We start from the raw sequence: 14,061 nt of genomic DNA, 5'->3' as shown, positions 1-14,061 counted from the left end.
AGTAAGCAATCGCAGTGTATGCCACTGCGCAATGCCTCACCCCACCAGCAATTCAACGCATTTTCTCACGATGACACGGTCGTAGTTCCATTCGAGAGTCGATCCCCGCTCCCTTTTTCAACAGCGGGGGGGGTGGGGGAGTGTGGGGCTTGGGGGGGGGACGAAGCAGGGGGGGGGGCGCACCCTCGGAGATGGGGTGGTAGTCCTCGCCGGAGGTGGCCGAGCCGTCCTTAGTGTGCACGCGCACCACCGACAGCTTGGAGACGTCGCCGGTGCGCACGACGGCGATGCGCACCATCGCCACCTGCCCAGCCTCCTTCGGCTCGTTCACGCTGAACTTGGTTTCCGCGAACTTGATGATCGGCTCTGAGGAAGGGAGCGCCGCGCGTGGTCGTGAACATGCGCGCGCGTCTGCTGTTCGCACAGGCGCGTGCTGGGGGTAGGGGTTTGTGAGCGTTCACACAGATTTCAGCTTTCTTGTTTTCTTCCAGTTGAGTGTGCGCAGTCATGGAAGCGTACCGTGTTAGCGGAGCGAGGCATCCTCTACGGCTCCCTCTCGACGAGGCCCTTCCACCAGCGGTGACGTGAGCGAGCAGTTGCAGCGCTGTGCCTTTTGCCAACGCCTTTTATTTACGCTGTGATATGGGAATGACCACCTCGGTGCGTGTCGGTGAGTGTCACGCTGTTTTTTGTGAATGGGAAGGATGGGCACTTGAAAATACTCGTTCCCATTGTCGAAGTTATTCATGAATACCGCGCTAAGACCGATGGCAGTGGTGAAGCATATTCGCAGCTGTGCGTCTGCCACAGTGTCAACGCATTTTCCGATACGTTTAATTAAATGTAAAAGAGGATGTCCCTCACCCGCACATCAAATTAGCACGGTTAGCTATCGAACGGTGCGAAATAATCTTGACTTTAAGCTTTCGTGACTGCAATAATTCATATTCTTTGGGTCTTTCGGTAAAGTCACGTAGATAGGTTCAAAGTAAATAACAAAAAACTACGACGTTTCGATCGCATCACAAGCGTCGGAATTTTTTGTTATTTTCTTTGAACCTATCTCCGTGACTTTACCGAAAGACATACACACATACATGCGAATGCGCTAGAATTTTGTGCACGTGCGCGTGAGTGCGTTCGTATGGCAGCGCGCAAATGTGCGCGCGTGCATGCGCGTGCGCGCCGAAGCACGTGTGGCTGCGGGCACCGTTGCGTGCAAATGCGTGAGGGGGAGCCAAACAATCTGTGAGGGTCTGTGGCCTCACTGTCAGCGTCGTCCTTGATCTTGACCAGGGTCTCGTTCTGCTCTCCGATGGAGGCCCCAAAGGGAGACTCGCTGCGCGGAGAGCCCAGCACCAGGCGGAATTCCTCCTCCTCCTCGTACTCCGTGTCGTCCGCCAGTATCACCGTGCAGGGCTTCTCTATCTCGCCTGCAAGACAATGAGGATGACACACGCTATTTCTCCGGTCACGTTGTTACGAGCATTTAGAAGGGATCCCTGTAACTCGCGTTGGAAATTTCGGGGGTCTTTTTTTTTTGTTCGTTCAAATACGACGTATATGATGACGGCAAGTGAATGACTCAAGGGATCAGCGGAATTTCAATTGCGACATTTTACGCACCGTACATCAAGCACGCGAATATAGGGGGAGGCAAAAATTATCTCTCGTTATTTTTTATGGCACATTCAATCAAGCAATTTCAGCGGTGCAAAAAATAATAAACATGGTACATCATTTTCGAACCCAATTTCCTCTTGCTGTCACATAAATGTTGAAATATGCAGTGTACTTTCTAGCTGCAAAAAAAAAACCCCAACACTTTAGCAATTTCCACAGCTCTATTTTTACGAGGGATTTCTGTTGTTGTTTCATATCTAGAGTCAACGTTAATAAAAAAAATGTGTCTTCTCCTTCATTACTTTTATATTCAAGAGAACAACATCTATAGATATATGGCGGTATGATTTAAAGATGGGCCGGTGGTGCGGTGGTTCGCGCGTTGTGCATTGAAACCTCACAACCCGAGTTTGATTCCTGGCGCGCAGCTACCATCAGACAGCACTGACGGTTGCGATATGTGAACTCTCGCCAATTGGCACTGATCGGCGTGGTCAAGTATGGTCAAACAACCCCTAAATTGGACATGGCATTGGGGAGACCTTCACTCAGCAACGGATTGACAAAGGGCTTAAAATTATTACAGAATAGAAATGTTAGAAAAGGTACAGGCGCAGCCCTGCAGTGTATTGTTCACGTCACTGCTGGTGGAAGGGCCTCCACTAGTGGGAGCTTCTGAGAGCCCCTTTGAGAGGGTATGTTGGCCTACTCTTCCACGCGGGCCAGATGTCATGGGATGGGTGGAAGCACCCACATTTTGTGCCGCCACATTTGACCAGCCGATCGGCCGACTGTGATCTACGTCACGTGATTTAATTTATTTTATCTACCTACGTGACTTTACCGAAATAACCAAAGAGTATGGATCCCTGCAGTCACGAAAACTGCAGATCTAGATTGTGATGTACGAATTTGCAGCGCCGAGTGGGACAGAGGTAGCCGGCGGGGGAGAAGGGGGATGAAACGGGATCTGCGTATTGCAAGTCCGGTGCCCTAACCATTATACCTTGGCAGCATCTTATATAATGTAATACAGCAATATAAATATATAACAAGACACACCTTTGGAAAGAAAAGAGGAATAGTTGAGTAGTAGAGGGGGGGGGGGAGAGGAGGTTGAAATCAACAAACAAAACAAAACCGAAGTACGCTGGTACAGGTTTGGAAGATCAGGCTGTGGTATGCGAAGGGTTTGTTTCTAAATCACGAAACCGTTCCGAGGGAAAGGAGGCCGCATCATCAGTCAGTCGTCACCGCTCATCCATCGGCCCCTTAGCTCTGCATGGGAGACTCCCAGGCAGGAATGTAATCTCGAAACGTGCAAACTCTTTAGCACACACGCAAAGTCAAAGTGCACGGACGGAGCGGTGTCGCTTGCACGCAAAGTTCCTCCGCCGTGGGTGTCAAAGGCCAACGTTGGTGGCCGATGGGGGGGACGGTGGGGGGCGGGGGAATAAATCAATGATAATTATTCGCCCGTCTGTGTCGCGGGAATCGATCGCGAGGCAAAGACCGCACCACCGCAACGGGTCGAGAGTGCCCTGTGAGACAAAATGGGTTTTAATGGGGGTGGCTGGGGGGGTGGGGTGGTCGGGCGAATGCACATTGATGGGCTATTTTAAAATGTCGGGCCGCGGGACATTAGCTTGCTCACGGCTCGAGGTGCTTTCTCAGCAGTGCGATTCATCATTTCGGCTGACAAGACCCGCGACCCAAGCTAGTGCGAACATCCCCGTCTGCGCGGCATGAAGACGGAATATCGCCTTGCATGCATATAGATGTTGATTCTAAATGTATAGGGGAAAACCAGAGACCACGGGGAGAACGTGCAAATTCCAAATATACAAGCGTCAGGGTCGGGATCGAACCCGCGACCTCCTGTATACGAGGCGAGGTAGTTAACATCTCGCCACCGCGGTATTGTCGGGGGCCGCACGTCAGGGTCACCACGGGCCTGGCAAAGAAGGACGCTCACTGCCCTACGAACGAGCGCGTCGTGTACCGGGCAGGAAGGTGACGACGGAGTCGTCCGTGTTGGGCCTCTCCTCGAAGTCCATCATGACCTCCGCCGTGCCCTGCCGCGTGAAGCAGCGCACCGTCGACTTGTAGCCGACGTCGCCGCTGCGGTACACCACGGCCGACACCTGCCCATCGTTCTCGTTGCTGGTGTACAACGGGTCCTTGAACTGCACTTTGGGCACTGCGCGGCAAGGGGAGGCAGGGGGGTGGTGGAGGATTGGGTGCGTGGGGAAGAAATGTCGGTGAGCGTGGTTAACTGTGGGATGGAAGCACGGGGCTGCCAGGCAAGAGTAGGCGAAGAAGCGTGGAGAGATGCAAGCTTGGAATTACGTTCATAAACAGAGAGAGGGAAACCCATGGGTTTTGAGAACATTTACACAAGTAAATGACATAAATTCCATCTGTTCACACAAAAAAGAAGTGGGCTAGAGCAGGACATCTCGTGGGAAGGGATGATGCGTACGTACAGTATGTTGAACTTCTTTCGCACTGTGTGTAGCCAACCGTGCTAAATCTGAGATACACACGTACATGATGGCCGGTGGTCAAGGCTCACGACAGACTGGCAGCCAAAGGAGGGAACACACCCGATAGGCGACCCACCGAAAAGATCGGCCAAATGAAATCGGCTGGTGTAGAGGTACTAGTTGGCGACAAGGCCGTAGCCATAGAGTCAACATTGGGGGGGACAAAATGTTCCAGGGGGTCTTGGGATCTCCCCCCAGAAACAAAAATCTAAATTTGAATACGAATTTCCTGCCTAAAATATACAAAAATTCACTAACACATAGGATAGATTTTTTATTTATTTTTTACAATGATGTCGAATAGTGTGGGCTGGGTGGGGAGGGGAGGGTGGGGAAGGGCTGGGTGGGGAGGGTGGGGCTGGGTGGGGAGGGGCTGCTCACCCCGTGGTGCCCTTATAAAACTCAACGTTTAACCTACTCACGCCGGCTTGTGCCCGCCCTCACAGTCGGCCATATTTGCGGAATACACCACGCCGCCGTTGACCCTGGTCATTGACCGAGCAACCCAACGTTCCTACCAGCTCCCTCCGCAGGAGGAATGTGTTTTAATTTGAGCGTACGAGACCCTCTTCAGTTTTTCACAACACCTATCTGTGTAGAATAAAGCTGTAAAAGTGGGTCACTTCAAGATTGGGATACATAATCAACAAAAACACGACTTGACTAATATATGATTTTTTGTTACGTTTTAAGGCAGCACTAATGAGTATTAACATGCAAGGCATGCACGTTTTAAGACAAATGGTAATTGCTCAAGACAGCTTCCCCTACGGAGCAGTTTAACGTTGTTAACGCCCAAAGAGGGAGCTTATCTTGCAGAGCCCATCAAAACGCGAGTTTGTTTCATTATTTAATGTCAGCTACGTAACCTGATCAACTTTAATTTGCACGCGCACGAAATGCAGCTGCGCGTCCTTAATATCGCAGCCGCAATTAACTTCGCGCGCGCGCTCTCACTCCGATTCGGGGGAAACTCTTTGCAGGCCAGAGGTCGCAAACGGGTTTTATTCCTTACCCGTACCCGTACCCGGCCGCACCAGGGTCGCAAATGGGTACCCGGCCGTACCCTACCCGATACCCGTACCCGGCCGGGTATCGGGTAGGGTACGGGTACCTGATTGCGACCTCTGGGATGAAGCCATGTTGCAGGCACGGGTGGGTTGATTCTAGGAACTTGAATTGTGAGAAGAGACAAGACGTTGGGAAACGAGTGACAAACGGTTACTCAACAGTGACTCACGGCCTACCCGTACCCGGCCGCACCAGGGTCGCAAACGGGTACCCGTACCCGGCTGGGTACGGGTAGCCGGGTATCGGGTAGGGTACGGGTATCGGGTACCCGGTTGCGACCTCTGTTGCAGGCACAAAGAAACCCTTCGGCGATGGCGCTGCGGCATTGGGGGATGCCGCATTCGCGCTCGTCTCCTCGTATCTCCGTGTCCCCCTTGCCTCTGTCCTCGTCCCTGGTTTACTCACTCGCAACATCTCTCCCGAACTCGCCATTGTGCCGTTTGCCTCCCTGCGGTTGCGTTTGATTCGCGCGCATCGAGTGCGGGCGTAGACGACATGCCTGAGCTTGATTGTTTTTGTTTGTTTGTTGTGCTTATTCCACTGAGGTCGAAAGCGTTGAGGCATTAGCTCCGTCGCTTGGTCCACAACGGCGAGGCACTGCAATTCTTGTAAGCGCCGTGCGGTGAGAATGAACCCGCAGTGCTACGTACGCATTGCCGCTGGGGACTTCTTGAAAAACTGCCCGAATTGACGACAGAGTTTCACAAAATGTGAAGACAACAACAACAACAAGGACAACACCATCGTAAAGGGCATTATTTGGAAATGTGCCAACACGCTTTGACCTCCGCACGGGTTGCCAAATTGACATCTGTACTGCGAATTAAATTCTTCCGAAGACGAACACACGTTGAAAAGCGTTAAGAAATCCATGCGTGTGCAATATTCTTTGGTTATTATTATTATGTTAAAATTGTATGCGTGGCAGTGTGGAGTGAGTATGCCCTGTGGTCATATACTGCACACCACTAATAGGGCTCTGTATGAAAAAAAAATTTCCTCTAAAATTACCGAGTCAACGAGTGAATAAATCAATGAGTGAATGGATGGACAAATGCAACACGATACAACGTGGACTCATAATGCATCTAAATGCGAATGCATTTAAAGATGCTGCAAAAACAGGGGGAGCATACATGCATTATATATATATGTGTTGAACTTATTTCACACCCAATGTAGCCAACCGTGCTAATGGGAGGTGGGAAGCCCACATCGTGTGCTTCATGTGAGCTTTTTTAAAAATAAGAACAGGATAGAATTCTAGTCTAGGGAGGCAATTTCGATCACCTGACACTTCACAGAGAGAGAGAGAGGAATAGTCAGCCAAATGCAAATTGGGGGCAGGGGTGGTTGGAGGTGGGAGGAGGGTGGGAGGAGGAGGGTGATGATGATGATGATGATGCGATGCTGCTCACAGTCGGACACCGAGTCGTTGATGAGGACCGTGGTCTTGCTGGGCTCCCCGAGCACGGCGTTCATCGGCATGCGCAGCACCAGCTCGAAGTGTTCCACGCCTTCCAGCACCGGCTGGCCCAGGTCGTCGAGAATCGTGACGCGCAGGGTCTGCATCGTGACGCCCGGAGCGAAGTCCAGGTTCCGGCTGATGCCGACGTAGTCGACACCGGCTGCACCAAGAGAGACGCAGCGTTAAAAGACAAAGCGTGAGATTTCATCTCCTCCCCGACGTGGCGTTCTCACTCGGTTCGGGCAGCGGTGGGGGGGGGGGGGCTTTCCCCATATTTTACCACCTCCCACCACCTCCTTCACACGACCCAGTTGCGTCGTGAACGTCTTCCGTGAATTGCGATCGCCGGTCACGCAAGCCGCGCGGCGTACTGCATCGGGATCACGTTTTGTTGCAATAAAAACAAGTATAACCCGTAAAAACAAAGTTTTTCACTATAAATCCTTTATATGCGTGGCGGCTAGAGTCCTCTCGTCCTCTGGCTTGAGATGGCTGCCACCTATGGGTCAGATGATTGCATTGCACCATTAAGCAATTGGTAATTAAATATAATATTTTTGTCCTAAAAAGTGTAAAATTTTGGAAAAAATTTTTCACGAACATTAATTGTCACGCACAACGAGTCTGTGTGGAAAATGTCAGCTCGATTGGATCACGGGAAGTGGGTTAAAAAACGACCAAAAGATTTGCACGGTCGTAAGCAAGCAAGCGAACTTAATATAAAGGATTTAAAACACACAAAGCGTGAGATATATCTACGGTGGAGGTGTGTGCGGTTGTGCTGTACAGCCACCCACGGTGTGTTTGTGGATCGTATCGCATGTGCTGTGAAGGCACGAGGTTTCGACCCACGCGCTGGAGAAGATTCTTCAACATGCGGTGCGACCCGCAGACACGTTGGAGAGCAACGCAAACCAAAACACTTCTCGTCATTGGTTTGATGGCTTTTCTTTTTTGATCGTGCAATAAATAAGTGGAATCTCTCTCATGTTTGTAAATCTCAAAACTCATTTCAGTTGGATCTGCTTAGTGCCTGCAAGAGAGGTTATCTGTTAGTGCCAAGTGTTGGAGATTATAAGTCAGCACATTATTGATTTCTCGCTGGGCTGAGATGTCTCTGCGCAACTTAGCTATTAAACCTCTCGAACAAATTGCCACTGGGAAATATTTTTCACGGCAATATTCTGGTGCCATGGGGCATCTGCAAAAATATGTTTTTTTTGTCATGTAATATTCATGATTTAATTTGAAACGTGACACCAGAGTTATCTACGAGGCAAGGTGAATAAAATAAGAAATGCAATGCATGTCTGTGTCTATGAATCTATGGTACAAGACAAGATGACCACACCAATGAACTCTGACCCAAAAGAACGTCCAATCATTTTCATGCCAGTATAGTAATGTTACAATATTTGCCTTTAATGCCTATTTAGCAAAGAAAAACGTAGTGTTTATACTCTCACGCTTTAAACGATAGCATGTAAATTGTGAGTAATCAAATTAATTTATTTCACTTGGAGCTAAATACGCATCAAAGGTCCATTACAAAAAATCTAAGTCTGATTAATTTTGGGACCTCATTGACTCATTTATGCGCTGACATTTCTCCCCTCTTCATATTGGTTAGACATTAATACCGCTGTAGTCTCCATCCAAGTAAGCGCAATGGACTTGCAATCCAGAGGTCACCGGTTCGATTTCATCTCCCAGTGTGCCAGTCGCATAAATCGAGACGCCACAGTTAGTAGGCCTCATGTGGTGGAATAAAGTGTGGGAACTTCCACCTCTTCCAAGACATTTGGCCACCATAAAAGAGTAGGCCAAAAATACCCTATATAGGACCTCTCTGGAGCTTTCTCCTTCTGAGCCCCTTTCTGCCAGCAATAAATTGTGGGGCGTCACCTTTGAACTTTTTTTGCTATAAGGTGAACGTAGTTGTAGATAGAACCGGCTTCACCTCAAACGCCATCCCGTCACATTAACCTCTCTAATCCCTCACTTTAACCCCTGCACGCAGAGACAAGAGGGCGCTGCACACTGTGGACGGGATTGTGCAACATAACACGGAAAATTGTGGCCATGTTTGCATGCCTATTCTCACGGGCCCATAAAGAGGTATTAGTGCAGTGCACATTGAAGCGTGAAAATCTGTCAAACAGCTGTTATTTGCTTAAACAGCCAGATCATGCCCACGTTTTGCAATTTTTTCGCCACTGCTCCAGGAAAAGGGATAAAATATTTAGTTAGAGTCACGTTCGTGTTCAATGGGTAGATGGGTCAAGGTGCAGCCCTGCAATTGCTTGCTCACGCCACTGCTGGCAGAAGGGCTTCCACTAGAGTGAGCTGAAGAGGGACCTCTTGAGGATACTTGGCCTACTCTTCCACACTACTCTTGGAAGAGGTGGGAGTACATACACTTTACTCCAGTAGCCGATGCTATATCTACTGTATATATGAAAGGAATTGGTGGTTATGCCGATAAGCGACGTGTAATGTTGTCCTCACTGAAAACCTACGACAAATAATATGAATAACAGCTATTTGGCGAGGAACAACCTCACTGAGTCTGAGGACTCGTTTTTGTTTTGAGTTGAGTCCTGCATTGGGATGTTTGGCCACTTCCATGAGATGGAATATGTGCGATCTTTTGAATGCCCCCAAGAAAACCCACACGATGGGATGAAGCTCCAAAGTTCCAATACAGATAGATTCGATCTACCGAGAGAAAAAAAAAACACATGCGATCTATGTGGACTGAGACCACTGATGTACTCTCACTGCCTATGACACATGGCATGCTAAACTAAACTATAAACTATTTTTTATTTTACCAGGTAAGGCCCACTGAGCTATATAGTTATTTTTCAGAAGCGACCTGGATACACGAATGATAGCTCAACGAAGTGGCTTATCGCGTGGACGTTTCTCGCAGCCAAATACTCTAAAGGCATTTTGCTTCTAAACGTGGAGGGAAAAAACGGAGGACCCGGAGAAAAATCCACCCGACCACGGGGAGCGAGACGTGCAAACTCCAATTATACAGGGTTCAGGTTGGGATTGAAAACCCACAACCTCCTGCATACCAGGCAAGGTAGTCAACGTCTACCCTGCTCGAGTTGTCCCCATCCAAGTACTCGCCAGGTTCAATCCTTCACAGGATTCTCAGATCCCCGAGTCATTGTATGCAGACAACTCGGACGACTGCATGTGTGGTGGAACTAAATCTACGAGGTATGACAAGTAATGCGTTCATAAAAGCAACAGAGAGTCTCTGTTTATTCCGGAGGAAGTTTTTGTTGTTACTGTTCCTAATTTATTTGGCCGAGATATAATAATTGTTTGTTCTATAACGATGATAGAGTACAAATGTGTTTATTCAAACTGATATGTTGCCACAATATATTACGATATTGAAAACAGTTAAGGAAATGTTTTTAATTTATAACCAAGCACATTTGTTCCAGCGTAGCTTCTGGCAAAAATTGTTCAGTAGATTACGGTTATATTTCTCTGTTCCATTTCACGTGTCAATGTCTTTTCACCAAATCTGAGAAAGTGGCACTACACTGTCATCGCTGACCTGAACAGGTATTTCAACACGTTTCCATAACATGTAACATAGTGCGATAAAAAAAGAGGGCCAGATCCTTTCCCAAACAAACCATTTCAAATTATTATATGTACTTTGGGTTTATCAGGAGATTACCTGTGAAAACCAATGCCTTTGAATAAAGAGGCTGGCCACTTTACAGAGCCGTGTTCTGCGCACATGTGAAACTGGTGACGTCATTGCTGCATTACTGAAGGTGGAGAGCAGTTGAAAAGATACATCTCAGTCCACATGCAAACTGGAACCCCAAGAATGAAAAAAATGCTCTCTTTGTGAACGATTCAGCAAACAAACTATTATTTTGAGACGTAATATTGAAGCCATCACTTCTCCGGCGCAGTCGTGTTTTAGCATACTGCATTCAAAACGCACTGCGGTTAATTTATGTTTTAATGAACACGAGATTGATGAGGTAATGTATTTTAGATATATTCGGTGCTGACGAACTTTACAGAAGTAAACTTTACAAATAAAAAGTAAACCTTCGAAGCTGCAATGTATTCATTGATGCTCATACAGTACTTGATACAATAAGCCAAATCTTTACACGTAACTGTTGTTTTACCTGTATATGCAAACGTCACCTGTATTAACAATGACGCATGGTACGATGAAACTGTAATGACGAAACAATGTAACCGGGCGTTGTCATCACAAGAGCAGTTGTTTTTTGTATGTATGAGAATACAGGTTCTGTAAAAACAAAGTTAAATTTCCAAGTGTGCACGTAGCATGCCCTTGAGCCAATCACACTTATAAAGGGCAATGTTTCGTGAAGTTAAGTACAAGCGAGTCATTGTACCCATTTGTTAAATGGTTCCAGCTGGTTTTAGCTAATTCACATTTGTTTACCAACTTAGCTGGGTAAGTAGGCTGTAATGCAAGGCTTTCCTTCCGTTATTCTTTTTTTCCACAACACTTTGCTGCGTTCGGTTCGTTTTGAAGCCTCGCTGCTGCCAATGTTGAATTCCCTGCCAAGGAAAGCACACCCATTGAACCTAACCAGCTGCAACGGCTACCTCACGATCACGTGGGGGCACATAGGACTAACCGTTCTTTTGCGCGGATGTCAACGCTTGCGACGGCTCTATCGTGTATGCCCGAGGAGGACAATTCTCTCCTGGCATTGTGATGCACCGCAAGAAACAAACCGTAGCCTGAAAGGTCACCACAGATCAAAGAGGGCTTTTTTAACCGGCTTCGTTGGGAAGTTGGGATTGTGGTCTGGGATGTTGAGAACACTACTGGACTCTAAATTTTGATTTCATTCTTCACCTGAGGACGGCTGCTTGCGTTGTGGCCGAAACGTCGTGAAAATTATTGTATTATGTTTTATTTTTATTATTTTATTACTTCCCTTCTACGTGACTTTACCGAAAGAACCAAGAAGCTACTGGACTCATTTATTTGTTGTGATAACTTTTTGCTGTTGTTTGTGTTTTTTTGTTTTTTGTGCCATTTATTAACTTGCTTATTCATTTTTTTTTGCTCGGTGTTTTGGTTTTCAATTGCTTTGTCAGTGGCTGTATATGGGATTTGGCCCTTATATATAATTAATGTACAGCATTATGGGATGCTATTAGCATGAATGACGCTATATAAAATGAAATAATTAACATTACTATTACCCTGGAAACGTATTTATCCTACAATAAATACATGACCAAAGTGCCTGCACATTTTCACATACACTTTTCCTAAGTTCGGCTACACCGTATTTTCACAATATAGTTCAACATTTCAATCGAACAACTTATTTATTGAGCAAAAATATAACACTTGTATTTCATCACGTGGCTATATGAATTTCCTTCATTCACAATTCGACCACAACGCCCTGCAAAATGTTCCACACCACTCCCGGATGCCTAGCACAATGGATTGTCTCATCCCGACACTTGTGATTAACCACCGCACTGCAGGCCAAGACATTTCTCTTTCTGCTTCTTCTGTCGAAAGGATCGACTCCGAAATCCCCGCCCATCGTCTCTTTTGACAAGTTATCACAACCTGGCTCGATTCAGGAAACGTATTCACTCTTATCTTTGAGCATCTATGTCACCTTGTTTGTTGATCCATATTTGTTTTTTGGTGAGGCCATGTATTGGTTTAATGCCAAAATTCTTGCAATTAACCCTCCAACACCTGACTAGTTTGTCAGCTTTACAAACATCATTTATACGTGCCGATTTATTGATTTAATGCTGACCAATACAGCTCTTCAACGGTGGCTGAAAACATTTCATTGACGAAATTTCACACCAATATACCATGACGTTTCGCTCAAACTGCTTTCAGCAGTGATGGGCAACCCACACGAGTCAGAGGGCCACATTAGTGGCCCTCCTTGACATTGTGCTTGTGCACTAATCGTGACCCCAGGGAAAAGCCTAAACACACTTAGACCAGGCCGCCACGAGCGGCTCCACGGGATGGATGCGACTCGCGGGGCCACAAATTGCCCACCACCGGCATTGAGCTTCTTCATTTACTGCACCCGGCAATGGCATGAAATGGCATAAAACAACGTGGTCTAACCCACAAATATGGATCGTAATTATTGACTCAGAAATACATATTTTATAAATACCTTCTGTATTGCTGGCCGCTTGGTGCTTCGGGCCTTTGGGCCTTTGCTCAGCAAAATAGAAACAAAATCATCTCTTCGTACTCTCTCGATGTACGTGTCCCCTATTGTTACACCATCTTGAGATTGCGTGCGGATTTTGGACGCTCTATGAATGGTGTCGTCACGATGGAATCCGTGAAGTGGGCGCGTGCGACGGATGGATGCGAAGTGCGCTTACTCACCAAGGCACGGCTTGCCTGGCAAAACAATCTGGAGGCAGCTGGAGAAATTTGAGACACGTGTGGTGGCAGATGCAAAGCGGGCATATTGGGCACTGGAGGCTACTCCTCCAGACACTGAGCAGATTCACGAGCGCCTTGCACCTGCGCATGCCCCCGTGGCAGCCTCTACAGGCCGACACAGGTGTGTGGCGCTCATTATGAAGCCCCCGACATTTTTCTCGTTGGAATAACTCTCACATATTTTCTATAACCGAATCGCAAGATGCTAATGTGCAAACAACTGAGAAGCCAAACGTTAGTACGAGGATTTTTTTTTACTTTGGCAGTACATTTTGCCATCTGAATATTTCAATATATATGAAATTGGTTCGTGTAAAGTAGGATTGACATTTAGAACATTGGCTTTCTTAGTAAGATATCCGTACTTGTATCAGAACAGTGCTTCAAAGGATTCCAAGTTACTTAGAGCAGATGCGATCAATGTTTTCAATGTGCAGTTTATGATCGTATCTTAATTGGCCTCACCTGGTAAAGAATTTTTCTTTTTTTTAAATCAAGCGCCGTATTTTTGTTGCTTTAGGAAAAAGTGGGAATAAATAAATAAAAAATCGACGGCGTGTTTCACCGCTCGCAAATCGATTGCGCGCCTTCGCGAGACCCTCCTTTATTTCACCGTCCAATTTCCCATCGTGGTCGTGCGTGACGGGGTGCGTCTCGTGTTACCCTCGGCCGACACGGGCTCCGTTTTCCGCGAGCGGACGGTGACGGTGGCCGTCTTGGAGAGGTCGGTCCCCGTGCGCCACACGCGCACCTCCACGAAGCCGGCGCTCTCGTCCACGTGATACTCGACCTCGCCGAAGTAAAATGACGGCTCTGCGATGGTCAACACACACGACACACAACACGAAGATCCCCCCCCCCCCGTTAGA

At 47.4% G+C, this 14,061-nt stretch overlaps 1 protein-coding gene across 1 annotated transcript in view; it reads right to left on the bottom strand.

The window, feature by feature from the left end:
• Window positions 1-14,061, bottom strand: part of LOC144937652 (FRAS1-related extracellular matrix protein 2-like) — a 124,405-nt gene that overhangs the window by 17,930 nt on the left and 92,414 nt on the right. The window contains exons 7-11 of the mRNA XM_078865034.1: window positions 13,856-14,005; window positions 6,659-6,868; window positions 3,626-3,823; window positions 1,269-1,433; window positions 184-366 (exon numbers count right to left, since the gene is read on the bottom strand). Coding sequence (XP_078721160.1) covers window positions 184-366; window positions 1,269-1,433; window positions 3,626-3,823; window positions 6,659-6,868; window positions 13,856-14,005 — 906 coding nt within the window. The remainder of the gene's footprint in view (window positions 1-183; window positions 367-1,268; window positions 1,434-3,625; window positions 3,824-6,658; window positions 6,869-13,855; window positions 14,006-14,061) is intronic.

The sequence above is a fragment of the Lampetra fluviatilis genome, chromosome 19 (genome assembly GCF_964198595.1).
Source record: "Lampetra fluviatilis chromosome 19, kcLamFluv1.1, whole genome shotgun sequence".
Lineage (NCBI taxonomy): Eukaryota > Metazoa > Chordata > Hyperoartia > Petromyzontiformes > Petromyzontidae > Lampetra > Lampetra fluviatilis.
This window is presented reverse-complemented; position numbering and strand designations above follow the sequence as displayed.